Here is a 15275-nt window from a genome sequence, read left to right as displayed (position 1 = left end):
AGCTGTAATTCATTAAAATAATATGCCTTTTTCCAGAATCATGCTGCTTTGGGAAAGCGTTCACAGCAGCCAAGTGATCTTGGAAATATACAACCGCTTTAATGAGTTGTAGACGATGCATTTGTGCTGCAAAATACCTCTTCTGAGTCAAATGCCAAATTTGCACAACTGAATTATATACAACAAATTCATGCTGATGAAGAGGTGGATAAGATCAAAGTTTTGTTCCTCAGTGCGCCCCAACCAATGTTCAATGAATCTGAATTATGGGAAATTTGTGATGGTAGATAAAGAATTTGTAATCTGTGGAATACATTGATAGGGATGGCAATTAGAGCAGAGTTTTAACATTAAAATGATAGAGGGTAAGGCTATTGATCACAACTACTAATCAGGTTCTTTGTACCAATCACCGGGATATATAAGTAGGATAATGCAACTATTTATATACTTACTGGTCAACTTGGAAATAAATTCCTGAACTAGATGAGTTTTTGATCTATTTCAGAACTGCCTTTCCTAATCTTAATTCTCCAATTGCTGCTGCTTCTAAAGTGAAATAGCTTGAGTGGGATGTGATATAGAGAAAACTGCCTATTAATTTGTTCCTGCACTTCACTCTGCAGCTGATTTTCTGTTTTTCAGGATTCCAGAGGAGTTTTTATTCTTAACAAAATGAAAGAAGAGGCCTGCAAAGAATGGAAAACAGAGCAGGGAAAATTGTTCACGTACATGTTATTTTTCTCTCTTTTAAATTTGCCTTTGAAACCGCTTTTTCCTAGAAGTAGCAACCATGCGTAATATATGTAATACTGCCAATAGTGAGCAGAATAATTCATATTACATTGTGGTGTGATGGAATAGGTACTGGGCTAGAACATAGGAAACTCAGGTTCAAGTCCATTTTTAACCACGATAGCCAAGCCCTGTTCTACCTCTCAGTCCATTTCATTCTGCAAAGCTATTGTAAGAACTGAAGGCAGGAATGCTATGTATGCCACCTTCAGGTGCTAGACCTGGAGGAAAAGCAACATAGATTTCATATATACATAATTAATTAATCAAATTGTTCCTGCACATTTTATCTTAACATGGCCAATAAGTCCTGAAATCTGGGCAGGCATTATGTTTTCTTAGCTTATCACAAGTGACTGAGACTTGTTGCCATACTAGTGTGATTTACCCGCCAACCATCTTTACCTGCCTAAAGCAATGGGGGGGGGGGGGGGCACACCAAGGAATTGAACCAATCATAAGCAAAGGTCTACGTTGAAGCCTACACTATGACCATAAGGGATGGTGAAAAGTCTGTAGTTGGGGCTCAGTTGCAAAGGTCCTTGAAAGAAGCAAATGAATATATCATCATATATTACTGCATTGATTGCTGTTGTGGATGACCTGAATAGGGTCTTTGTGACCCTATTAGGTTTCACAGGGGCTTTTGATATCATTTAACCATAGGATTCATCATGTGACATCTACAAGAGTTGAGGATTATAGCCTCTGTTTTATAGTTCTTTTCTTCCCTTGTAACTGTTTAATTACAATGACAGAGAGCCAGTGTGGTATAGTGGTTTAAGTGCTGGCCTAGAAATGAGGAGATGGTTTACAGTTCTAATCCCACTCTAGGCATGAAAACTGGTTTGGTGACTTTGGGCCAAGCACTTTCTCTCTGCCCAACTTACTTCGCATGTTGTTATTATGGGGAAAACAAGAGGAGGAAGGAAAATTATGTATGTTTTGCTTAATACAACCTTGTTTAGTATTTGCTTAACACAACTTTGTTTAGCAACGAAAATCTTGGTCCCAATTTTGGTCTTAAGTCAAGGACTACCTGTATGAACTTCATGCTCTTGTCCTTAACTATTCCTGGCTACGGGAGAGAGAATGCAGGAAGGAAGACTGCCACTGATTGTAAAGAAAAAATATAGCAGAGACTAGATGTTTGAGAACAGAACCATCTCCATAGGGAGATGGTTTGCTTCTTGTCACTGACACTGTCAAACAGATTGGATAACTCTCTGTGGAGGATGTTTCAAACTTGACTATACACTGAGCTACATGGCCAAGACTTTGGATTAATTTCAGCAATACTGATCATTTGTAAATTAACTGGGAATAGATTGATTAAAGGAAGGTGATGGAAATGCCCTTATCTAGTCCCATGTTTGCCAGACAAGTATTATATACGTAGATGAGACAATTTTGGAAGATATAATTTCAAAACACTGCAAGGCACCAGATTAGGAGAGGCTGGTATTACAATTTAGAGAATGAAAAACATTATGTATATTGCATTCTGGATTCTAACAGCACTTTTTAGCATTCTCCCTTTTAAAAATGAGGCCTGCACTATCTGTTCCTCTGAATGCTAAGTATTTATCTTCTTGCAAATCCCAGCTTTGTTGACCTTTAGAAAGAAAGACAAACAGAATGAACCAATTCCAAATGCTACATTTCCCAACAGGCAGAACCAACAAAATCAGAAAAACACATCAGATGTTTCTGATGTGATCCTGAGAAGGATTTTATAATTGTTATTCATTTTACTGGAACTCTATATTCCTTTGTTTTTTAATCTAGGTCTATGAGTTCCTTATGGTTGGACCACCAAAGAGTCAGAAGCCTTGCACAACTATTCTGAAGTCTGACTCTTGTTGTCTCCCCATGAATAGTCCATGCTCATCAGAAGCACATGCACAAAAAGCCAGAGACAGCCTTCAAAGTGTTTTTTTAAGTTGGTTTGAAGCTTCCTCTCTTAACAATATTGTTGAACCCCAAAGCAGATACATTGCAATACAATACATTGTATTGTTCTGCTAGTGGCAATTATGGTTATGTGCAGAGAGGTACTAGAACAAGCCTAAGACATCAACCTACAGTTGCATCATAGGTTCCCATACATTGGCACAAATTTGAAAGGTTCAATTATTGTTTATCTGTTGCTGAATTATTCCCACCTTGCACTAAGAGGGCAGCATTACTTTCATGCTGCTTCATGGAAGAAGAAACCTGAAATAATCCAAATACAGAGGGGTGGTTAAAAAAAACAAGTAACAAGAAGCTTGTTTGTGGTTCTGTCAAGCAGTCTTAAGAAAACCATCTCATATAAGTGCAGCCAATCCTAGTTAGTGGAGTGGACTTCCAGTTTTTTTAAAAAGTCAAGACACACTTCTATATTTCTGATTAAGCTTCCTGCATGCCAACTCTGATCTCTGTTTCCAGACTCCCTTAAGATAATTTGCTTTAACCAAATGTGAGTCATATCACAGGAAAGATTCCCATCACCCACAATCTCTGCCACCCACTTTGCATTTGACTGAAATGTACCTGATCCGGAGGTCATCGTCCTCTCCTCCCCAGCCCCAGTAGTTGTTTGAAAATCCATTCACCTTCAGAAATTGTTCCCTTGTCAGAGCAGTTACACCGCCAAAGTATCCTTGGTAACGCAACCTATGAACACATATGCAGGGGCAGGAAAGTTATTTTTAAAAAATGGCATTTACATATTTATCAGAAACAGAAAGTTTGCAGAATTCCAAGTTTTAAAACAAACACAAAAAAGGAGTAATACCCAGCAATACATTTTCCTAAGCTTTCCCAAGAAAGGTATGCCAAAGATTTTGGGCTTTTACTATATCAGTCAGCACTGCACGTTGGTTTTGACTATGATGACAAGCACCTTCATTGCCCTTTAGGATTATAATGAACCCATTTATTCTGAACTAGTGGATTAAACTCATATACTAAGCACCTGCATCTAATTTAGCTCCCTTTGGGGGGAATTTGAGGGACCCTTTGAAGCCCCTTGATTAATTCCAGATGGTGTGATTCACATTTACTAAATCACAGGATCAAGGAGGTGATTCGTCTATTTGATTCAATTCATTCACTTCTGACTCCCTCTACCCTGAAAAAAAAGTTAATATTATACCTTCTGACTTAGAATAATGTATGGTCCAATGGAGAATGATGTAAATCAAGGTATAAGCATCTTTACTTACTTCAATAGCAGCAAGTAGAACAAAATGAAAAGTAAAGTAGTTGATGCAGGTTGGGCTGTATCAAACTCCTTTAAAATCAGCATATATTAACAAATTAGCTTAATCCATTATGGTAATATACAGACACTATAAGGCTGGTTCTGATAATAGTGAGTGCTCCTTTCCCCAAACAAACATTCCTCTACAACAGGGCTCACCAACCCCCGGGCTGCAGCCTGTTTGAAACTAGGCCATGCGAGTGATGGGTAAGCACGCATGCTTGTGCACGTGAAGCTCCATTTGTGAGAGGGGTGGGGCCTTGTGCTCACGAACAAAGCTCCCTTTGTGCAAATTGAGCTTTGCTTATGAGCACAAGCCCTCTTCGCTTGAGGACCCTTAGCTCGTAATGGAGCTTTACACGCAAGTGCCCACTGTTCGCCCGAGTAGAGCTTTGTGTGTGAGCCCAAGTGTGCAAAGCTCCATTTGCGCAAATGGAGGGCACACCCTCCTCTCGCACCAACGGAGTTGTGAACGCGCGCATGAGCCTACCACGTTAAGTTAATAAACCATCTCACAAGAATTTTGCTGCACATTGAGGAGGACTGGCCAAGATGATCCTTAATCATATCCATAACTTTATAACAGGAGGTGGAAATGCTGCAAGGTTGACAACTACTCATCTTCTAGTACAGGAGTGACCATGATAAATGATGTGTGCATTCATCAAATTTCAAATATGTTCCTCCTCAAATTGCTTAACCCAAAAGATTCAAAAATTACAGTTACAACCAAGTTGCTTAAAGCAGTGTCAAATAACAAATAACAGATGGACCAATAAGCAACATAATTTGTTCCATGGAGCAGCAGATGAACCTATTCCACAAGCAACCAGGAGTTTTCTGGTCTTCTTCATATCTGAATTCAGAAGTATCCATGTATTTCTTAGAGTTCTACCGTACAATGTGAAACAGGGTAGTGAATGTCAAAAGTACAAAAGAGGGGATGTGAGATCTGTCCATCATTCTGTTCAAAATATTGATGTCTATGCAGAGGTTAGGACGTCACATTCTGGAGATAACATGGTGAAGAAGACTGGCTGGCAAAAGAGTGAGAGTTGACTATATACTCTCCACTTATTTATTCAATCTAAACACTGAAAATATATTAAAGGAATTTGAAAGAAAACACATGTTTATAAAATTAGAGGAAGAAACATCAACAAAGTGTGATACGGTGATGATATTCCCCCGCAAGCTAAAAAAACAAGGATCTGAAAGCTCTAGTAATAAAAGTCAAGGACCACAATGAAAAAAAAAGGGAGTACAATTACAAAGATCAGATAATGATCTTTGACAATGAGGGAAATTATCAGACCTTCAAGGTAGTCCAGACCAGAAAAACAAAAACAAAACACTATCCATAATATTACCTCTATAGTAATATTATGTTAATATAATTTTGGAAGTCTGATAGCAGTTTTCCCCTTCCTCCACCTTTCAGACACTTTCTCCACCACCATTCCTGAGTCCGAAAGGCTTTGGACTTTGGATATCTCTTATCAAACCATGATCTAGGTTGCAGTTCTTCCTATTTTCTCTCAAGGTTATTCTTGCAATCCATTAAATCAATATACAGTTTGGGTCATCTAAACCCATGACATTGGAGAATCCTCATTTTAGGTCACTAATTTCGACATTGATTCAACTTGGATATGCTAGTAAATCAGAGAACTAGTGACAGGTTCTAAATTTAGCTGCAGCAAGATTTGTTACTTCAAAGTCAAGCCAACCAGGGTCAAAAATATAATTCATAGATATATTGGATTACATTAAAACATATCTGGTAACACATTATTTCTTACCTGTAACCTGTGCTATTTCTCCCCACTACCAAATGCTTTGGCTGACTGCCACATACATAAATATTGAAGTCGTTCTCTGGCACCAAGTCCACATCATGGAAAATAAAACAATCCCAGTTCTCTTCTTTCAGTGCCTCCAGGTATCCCACATTTAGAAGTTTTGCTCTGTTAAACTTGGCATTGCCAGCCTACAAACAATAAACAAACATCAGCCTACAAATGAATATACATCAGCTTATTCTAGCCACATCAAGCACTCTCACAGTGTCCATCAAAATCAAGGCAATCACACCCTGCATGGGTATAAAACCAAGACATTTATTTCTCCTGGCTGTCTCAAACAAGGCCCAGGGCACTTGGACTATTTCTATTTGACTCTTCCTCTCAAGTCTGCCAGAACATCTCCTTCCATCTGAGGTTGCAATGATTTAGTCAGATTGATCCTGACTCTATCGGTCTTTTGTAAGGCCCTGAAGACATTACCAGGCATGAGGGTAGGAACATGTAGCATAGTCCATGGGATGGCTATGTAAATGGGGGTCTTGTGGTTTTATATTGGCGACGGTTATGTATTTATTATTGTGTTTATTTTCTTGGTTTTCAACTGCAGTTAGCTGCTGAGAATCATCATGAAGAGACGGTGACCATATAAATCGAATGAATAACCAATTTAAATTATAAACCTGTTGGATAAGGGATAAGGTTGTAGTGATTGATACAATCCCAATTCAAAGCAATCAGAATGTTTACCCACAGCCAAAATCCAAGGGGCAAGCAGGCCCAGGTCAAATAAGGTTAAGGTTCTAAGAAGTCTGTACAGGTGTGTGCTCGATATGAGATAGAAAAAATTAAACAGTAAAGCAGTCAAGGCATTTCTTAAATACAGAAAGTTCTCAGCCTGAAAACTTCTCCTGTACCAGCTATTTCTCAATATAACCATATATTTCGCTGCTTCCTTTTTGTTTATGACTCTCTGCTGGGATGGGCAGCCCTCCCATAATCTGGGAACCTGGTTATCCCAGTATAAATCAACTGATATTAATCAATCAATAAAATTTGATATCAGCCACTTTATGCCTGGCTCCCTTGATATGACAAGAGAATTGAATTTGTCTATTTTCTTTTCCTCTTCCCTCTTCCTTTTTTTCTTTTGTGCCATGTCTCTTGGCTTGCAATCTATTATTTCAGATTATGAAACAATCTGTACACTTGGAAGAAAAACACAATATATAACATCAGTAAATAAACAGATTATTATGCACATTTCCATCCTTTTAAATGAGGGAGATTATAAAAGCCTTGAATCAAATGCATACATAAACTTTAACAGCTTGTCTAATCCAATACCCACAGATGTGTCCTATTCTCCCAGAATTCCAACTAAGGCCAGTAGCCATAAGGTAGCACATATGGAGAGCCCCCATAGTGGGAAGGTTGAACTACACTCACAGGACTTCAACGGCGGATCAGCTAATCTGTCAATTAAATATTTTGCCACGATTATCAACTGATATCCTGTATCATATTGAACGTTTCAATTTAAGTCTCCAGATCATTACATGATACTAGCAATTCCAAGATTAAGGTAAAGGTAAAGGTTCCCCTCACACATATGTGCTAGTCGTTCCTGACTCTAGGGGGCGGTGCTCATCTCTGTTTCAAAGCCAAAGAGCCAACGCTGTCCAAAGACATTTCCGTGGTCATGTGGCCAACATGACTAAATGCCGAAGGCGCATGGAACACTGTTACCTTCCCACCAAAGGTGGTTCCTATTTTATTACTTGCATTTTTACATGCTTTCGAACTGCTAGGTTGGCAGAAGCTGGGACAAGTACCGTATTTTTTGGAGTATATTTCCCTCAAAAAAGAAGCTGAAAATCTGGGTGCGTCTTATACACTGAATACAGCATTTTTTGCCTCCCGAAACCCTGCCCCCTTCACCAAAATGGCCGTGCATAGCTTGTAGAAGGCTTTCAGAGACTCCTGGGGGCTGGGGAGGGCAGAAATGAGCAAAAAGCGAACCATTTTTTGGTTCAATTTTGCCCCCCTCCCAGCCCCCAGAAGCACTCTGTAAGCTTCCTAAAGGTTATCCATGCCGCAGCTTCAATCTTCTAATTTAAGTTTTCAAAATAGACTATTAGTTTTCCTTTATCTTACAATTTAATTGTAGGTGAACGTTTAAAAAACACATGAACTGATACTATATTGTCACACTACTCCTAGTTTTCTGTAAGTATTATTTTCAAATGGAATTTTACCTTATATTTGTAAGGTAAACTCCATTCTCAACTTAAATGCCTACAGCTCTGGCAAGCACCCAAACATTCTTATGAATGCAGAAACTCAGAAGAGAGTTTGCAGAGCCATCAGCAACTAAACAGGAAATGAAGAAAGATGAAAAGCCTCCTCACACTTTTTTCATAGGTAATGGATTTTATAAAATCAAAGTATGGCATATTAATGCCATGTTGTCAGCTGCTTTTGCTTTTTTTTAAAAAGAAACCCTGTTCCCATTTTCATCTCCCTGGATGGAGCATCATGGTCCATAGAGGATATTGCAATCCCGGAGGGGGGGGGGGGTGTTTGCAAATGTTAATGCAGAGAGTTGTTTTCCCTAGCCACAAAAGCAGAGATGGGAACAGGAGAGCAGTCCCCAAAGGAAAGTTTCAGACACAATTCTGAACATAATTGCTCCCTTAGGCCAGTTTTCCCCAGATAGTTGTTTTGGCAACAATTCTACCATCCTGTCCATGAATGACGGTAGCGCTAGCTGGAAAGCTTCAGGTTGCCTTACAAAAAGCACTTAGCAAGCAAAGGCTATTCCTAACCTTACTTGGGACTGTTCCTGCTTCTTATTCATATTAACCAGGTGTCTTTCTACTTAACGCCAGGGTCTTCTTCATTTGTCATTCATTAAAGTTATAACAATTCATGTATCTTTCTATGAGGTAAGATCCTGGCAGATACAAAACAAGAAATGTCTTCCCTTGAACCAATGTTCTCTTCTCCAAAATGACTTAGTTGGCATCATGCTTCATAGCACTTCTTAAGGCAACCCATGTTCTTTGCTTCAAATTTTCCAGCTGAATGGCTTCATAGAGAATAAACCCAGAGCATCAATGCTTCATTGCCAGAGTCTGTTTGGTATCAATTTATAACCCAAATAGGTGCTAATTCTGGTATTCCAAGAACTATCAAATGCACTGGTGCATTGTTTGATCATTTCTATTTGGCTCTTCTTCCAATAAAAATGATTGAACAAACAAAACTTACAATACAATACAATACAATAGTAGAGTTGGAAGGGACCTTGGAGGTCTTCTAGTCCAACCCCCTGCCTAGGCAGGAAACCCTATACTGTTTCAGACAAATAGCTATCCAACTTCTTCCAATTTAGTGGATGCTTTCTTTCTGTGTTCTAGTTTTATGCCATCCAATGTGAAAAGTTGTTCTTGTAAGTTTAGGGGTAAGCCATGATACCCAATTTATTTGTCTCTTGCTGTATGGTAAGAAAGGTTATGTTTTTAGCAAGCCACATACGGTGGTAAGAAGTCAGATGTTCTAACTCTGGATTTTACTTTAGTATTTTTGAAACTGAACTAACAGCTCTTCATTAATAAGAGATAAGAGTCCTCCAACAGCAAAACATTGGCCATTAATGATGTTCGCCGTTCAAAGAGGACCTTGACATCTAACTTGTGGGCTGTGCATGATGTGTCCACAGGTGGCTGGTAAGGCCTATATAGGCATGAAATGTTCTGCCACATGTCGGGCAGACATGTGTGGGCACCACTGTTGCAGCATTTGCAGCATTAATAAGAGATAAGAGTCCTCCAACAGCAAAACATTGGCCATACTGAATAAATGTACAGTTTTATTGCTTCTTGGGCTACGTTGCTTTTGCTTTTATAGAATTAAAGACTGAGAACTTTTATTCAAGAAGAAAAAAAGTCTCAGTCTTAAAAAAAAGTGACTGCAAGAAGTGATAGCTGTAGCAAAAGAAGTCAGACAGCAAACCGTGAGCAGGATGCAAATGGGCAATGAAGACAATATACATTTAGGACTTGCAACTTAGAAAAGAATAATACTCTACCAATGGTGCATAAACTTAATTTGCCACCTACTCTGTTTAATGTATTCAATCTGCTTTAAGCTCTTGCAGCAAAAGCAAAATAAACTTAATACGGACACATACAAAGACATCTCAGGACTGGTAACACCCTGGAGGTTAGTTTTGTAAATGGAGCTGCAGAAATAATATTTGACTTCCCTGAATATTTAACTGAAAAAAAATTACACAGTCAAAAACAATAAGCAAAGGGCACTAAAATATCTCTGGGCATTAGTAGCATTCTGTTCTTGGTTGAACAAACAGGGTCAGACCTGGTTAATATTGGATGGGAGACCACTAGAAAATAACCTCAGGTTAGTCTGGAAAGCCAAACAATAAAAAAATCAAATTATATTTTAAAAATCCTTCCCAAAAGAATGCAAACCGTGTCTATATTGTTGCCAAAGAAACTGCCTGGGCATGTCCATGAAGTCACTAGAAGTTAATTGATTTGAAGGAGGCTTTTTCTTTTTCTCACTTTTATATGGACTCACCTGGTGGATGACATAAAGGCCATAATCCAGCTGCTGTCTCTGCAAGAATGGATGAAGATTCTCCAACAGGTACAGCAGATGCTTCTCTCGATTGCGGTGTGGAATCAATATAGCCACCCGTTGCTGAGCTGTGCAATTTTTTGGCCTATGGCGCCCTTTGGCTACCGAAGGATTCTCTTTTTCCAGTTCTTCCAGAGTGAGAGATGCTCTGAAAATGAGCTTGCTGGGACCTCCTATAGGAAAGGTAAACCTGAGGTTCACAACTCTCACTACAGTAAGACTTCAGAGTCCCTGGAAGTGACTGGGAATGATAGAACCAGACTGTAAGGGGTGGGAAAGGGCTGGATATCTTCTAGTTCAGAGGAGTCAAACTCAAGGCCCGGGGGCCAGATTCGGCCTACGGGGTGCTTAGATCTGACCCATGGGGCTGCCCCAGAAACAGCAAAGGACCAGCCCGCGGTCTTTGCCAGTGAAAATGGAGCTCGGGAGGGCCACAGAAGAGTTGCAGGAGGATGTCGCAGTTGGAAACAGAGCTCGCAAGGGCCATGCACAGTCCTCCCAAGCTCCAGTTTTGCTGGTAGAGGGTTGCAGGAGGCTATCGCAGCTGGAAGCGGAGCTCAGGAGCCCGTTTTCATTGGCAGAATACTCGGGCCATCACAGGCACCCCCGACATGAGTCACGTCAAGCTGGCAACACCCAGCTTGGCCATGCCCACCCAAGCCCCCCAAAGTCAAACACAACGCTGATGCGTCCCTTGATGAAATCGAGTTTGACACTCCTGTTCTAGTCTGATACTTTGCCCAATATTACTATCTGACAAATGGTTATCCAACCTTTTGTTTAAACTCCTCCTGTGAAGGAAAGGCTGTTTGTCACACTGTTGATCGGCTCCTATGGTTATAGAATCATAAAAAGGGTAAGGAAGAGGTTTGCAGTTTCCAGTTTTTGAAATTCAGCTCCATTGCAGTAAATGCCACAAAAAAAGTGGCACTGCTGGTAAGCTACCCACAATTTTGCTGGGGACAGAATGGGGTAGGCAATGATTGGCTTTACATTTTTGCTAGAACTTGACTTCTTTGGAGCACAGCTTGTTGAGCAAATTGTAGCGCCCTGGCTAATGGGTAGTGCTAAAAATATAAAACATGGCTTGCAAACCTTAATTGCTGAATTTACTGTAACACATGTCATTGTCTAGATTGATAAAGTGCACTAAATGTCAATGTTCTTTATGTAATATATTGCCCAGTGCAGTCTTTTAAGAGTGAATGCCCTGCAATGGGTAAAGTACCCAACTTAGATCAGGAAGATGGGAGTTTCATCTTCTCATTTGACCATAAAGCACATTGACTTTGAGATATTTCCATTCAGTGAACTCACAGGATTGTTTTTGAGAGGATAAATTAGGAAAGATGTATGCACAGGTTTTAGGGTCTTTGAATAAAAGTGAGCTATCAATGGAAACTAACCACAGGCTCCCCAATCAAGCAGAAGATGGACAAGGTAGGCTTTTGCTCAGATGCAGAGTGTGTGTCAATTAAAACTCCAGCTGGCCAACAATGTTCTGGCCACAGTAATGCATATGATGATTGTCATTTTGCTCGGCTGCTGCAACACAGTTTATGTGAGTCAAGCAGCAAAAAAATATAGCAGCCAGACTACAGGAAGGATGAACAACACACGTGGAATGTGCAGGGTAAAAGCTCTCTGTGGTACTGCCACATACTTTGGTAAATGATTCCTGCAGGGGTACATTTGGCCCTGTTCCTTCTTGCATTTCACTAGCTGTTTAAACCTGGATTTTCCAATCTATGGGTTTCATTCAGATGCATTTTTATGATTGAACTGTACTGTTTTTTTATTGTTGCTGTATTTATGTCAATATGTGTTGTGGTTCATTGCCCTGAGGAAGGCTACAAGCATTGCTAAATAAACAAATAGCTACAATATGATGTCCCACCTCTATGTTCTTGGGGATTTTGCTACTTAATTCCTACTGTTGTACTTCAATTGGGGCATAAATTTAATTCCACACTAGCATTTTATAATTCAAATGCAAAATAAAAAACTGCCAAAGCAACAGAATAAGTGAAGTTTACAATTTTTCATTAAAGCTGCTGTATATCCATACATTGCTAAATTAGAATAGTAGTTGCTTTTTGATGGGTGAATCCCCATCAGGGGATCCTATTCTTTGATAATATTATGGGGGATGCCCATTTGGGAGCTAATAAATTCAAATAAATAATTTTTAAAAAATATTTAGATAATGGAAGAAATGTTGGAATTTTCTGACATTTTACTGGAAGTAACACAAATATTAAAAAGTCTTAACATTGCCTTGGGTTACGTTAATTTCTAGAATTTAAGATCTAACAATAGCAGCTTTGCTATATGACCCAAGAATTTAAATAATCCTTAAAAACAGACCTGGGTGTTTTACAATCCAGGAAGCAGACCTGGTCTAACCAGTTGTCTTGATGACTTTGGAGACCTGGCATCAGCAGCTTGGGAGAGGGAGGCATCCGTGTGGCAGCAGGGGTGGCAGTGTTGGACGGGAAGGTGGCAGTGAGGCCGGTGTGTGTGTGTGTGTGTGTTAGTGGTGGCCCTCTACAACACTCCCAATTTTTCATGTGACCCCTTCAGAAAATTAAGTGCCCACCTCTGCTTAAGAGACTTTCTATCAGACACTGTAATATATTATCAGCAGACAGACAATGACTAACCTGTTCACGTTGGGGTTTAACATTTTCATCATATAGGCTAAACTTTGGGGAGGGGAGGGGTGTTAGCTCAAGGCCTTAACTCCCCCCACTTTTTTTTCCAGAAACAATGTGAGTTGACTTACGCAGATAAGGAGACAGAAAAGGACAGGCAGGTATTGCTGTGGGTAGTTTCTCGATAAGCATGGCCTTCCTCTTTGAATTCTCCATCTGTTCCTCCTTAATAGTGGTTGGCTTCCTGAAACTTTCAATCATGCCTCTTGCTGCTGGAGTTTCGTGTAAAATATCCACCAGGTAAGTGGAGGTAGCCCAGCCTATCAATAAGACGCAGAAGGTAATGAGCATCAATAGCTTGAGTTTGTAGGAGAGGTGCAAGCGGGCAGACCAAAAGCCCATGGCCCTTCATAGATTAGAAGCTTCTCTTGGGATACTTTTCTTGATGGAGTCCTACCACAGTGCAGGAAAGCAGGAAAATCAAATTAAAGCAAGATGTTGTATGATACTGCATTCTGATCAATTTCTTCCGGCTTTAAAACTCATAAGTTTTTAAGCAAATAAGCAGTGGAAAGTAAACTTCAAATGGAACAACCTGTACAGAATGAGACAGAAATAAAAAAAAAATGTTATCGTGCAAATAGCTTTGAGGTCAGCCCCACACAAAATTAAGAGCAGAAATGGGTGCAAAATGTACCTCTTCTGCAATGCGGAAACACCTCAGGTGTATGGACTTTAATTCCTATAATCCAGTATGACAATTGCTAAGAATTCAGGCATTAAAGTTCACATATACAAAGGGCAAAAGGTTGGTTAAATATTCGAACTAGAAGAAAAGAATGTTCTTATTCTATAACACAGCAAATTCTAAATTTTCTTGGTTCATAGGTACAGTATAGCATTCCTGAGTCACTCATAAAAAGCTACAATTTACAAGAAGATAGAGGGGGAAAGCATGCAGACTCTAGCTTCATGCATCAATTTATCCTAAAAAATAGTATAATACGTTTACTGCAAAATATTGAATAAAGCTAATTGTTTTTGACTGTGTATGTGTTTAATTCTAACATTTTGTCAACAACTTGTTTTTGCAGCTTGAAACTTTATGGCCCAATTGCTTCTAAAAAGGAACAGACAAACACCTGCGGTTTGCAAACACACACACACACATATTAAGGACAACTTTTGGAGATGCAATCTGATTTGAACAATTCTATATTTTATTTCCCTTTTGTTACTGATTGGTAAAATGCATGTGACTATCTCAAAAGAGGTTCTATCTTCTCCTTTCCTTTTTTAAAATAAAATCAATAATGAAGTGGCACTATAAAATTTCTTCTCTTTTTTTCTTTTTCTTTTAATGTGTCAGGAAAAAAAACTCAGCATACCAAAACCCCATATCTCTGTCACACCTGTATTAGCAGGGAGATGGCCAGGTGAGATGTTCCCTCGAAGGCAAGTAATACACTGAGAACTACCCTAACACTAACCCTGTCATACACTGAGAACTACCACTCCCTATAGCAGGAAGTTCTTGAAGACAAGCGACAGAATTAAGGACACTCCAACCATCCACTATGGTGGAATATGCATCTATCCCTACTAGTGGATGGTTATGTAGGATATGTAGACCCAGAGGACTTCTGGAAAATGAGTACTGAGTTCTCGAAATTTTCCCCCTATGGATTTATCCCTGTTATTACATACGCAGTGTCTGATTTCAAATTTAAAAATTTCAAGTATCCCTATATTTTACATTAAAATGGTCTGTGAACTGCATGATCAGAAAATTCAGATTCGTGGGCAATACAAAACAATATCTTCAGCTGAAAAACAGGTATTTTAAACTGATACACAAAGCAGAGATCATTTCAAAATATTATTTACTGGGCTCCTGTTCAAAAACACTGGTTTTTAATTTCGAGCACCTTGGTTTATGGCCAACTCTTCAAATTACTGCACTTCTATAATCACAGCTGCACTGCTATATTCTGCCAAACTGAAGCAAAAGAACTGTGAACCAAAACTTCAATGCTTTCATCGTATTTCCTTAAAGCAATTTTTATGCTTTAAAACAGCAGGTACCATCATTGCTTTCTACATATAAAAGTG

The 15275-nt window shown here is 39.3% G+C and overlaps 1 protein-coding gene across 4 annotated transcripts in view; it reads right to left on the bottom strand.

Moving 5' to 3' along the window:
* The window catches only part of B4GALT4 (beta-1,4-galactosyltransferase 4), a 43252-nt gene that overhangs the window by 1930 nt on the left and 26047 nt on the right, over nucleotides 1-15275 (bottom strand). For 3 of the 4 annotated variants that reach the window (XM_081951444.1, XM_081951443.1, XM_081951445.1), the window contains 4 exons: nucleotides 13295-13758; nucleotides 10450-10682; nucleotides 5845-6032; nucleotides 3331-3453 (listed from right to left, as the gene is read on the bottom strand). In XM_081951444.1, coding sequence (XP_081807570.1) covers nucleotides 3331-3453; nucleotides 5845-6032; nucleotides 10450-10682; nucleotides 13295-13565 — 815 coding nt within the window. In that variant the 5' untranslated portion in view covers nucleotides 13566-13758. The remainder of the gene's footprint in view (nucleotides 1-3330; nucleotides 3454-5844; nucleotides 6033-10449; nucleotides 10683-13294; nucleotides 13759-15275) is intronic. The other variant, XM_081951446.1, reaches the window with a different exon arrangement.

Source organism: Natrix helvetica, assembly GCF_964273705.1.
Source record: "Natrix helvetica genome assembly, chromosome: 4".
Taxonomy (NCBI): domain Eukaryota; kingdom Metazoa; phylum Chordata; class Lepidosauria; order Squamata; family Natricidae; genus Natrix; species Natrix helvetica.
This window is presented reverse-complemented; position numbering and strand designations above follow the sequence as displayed.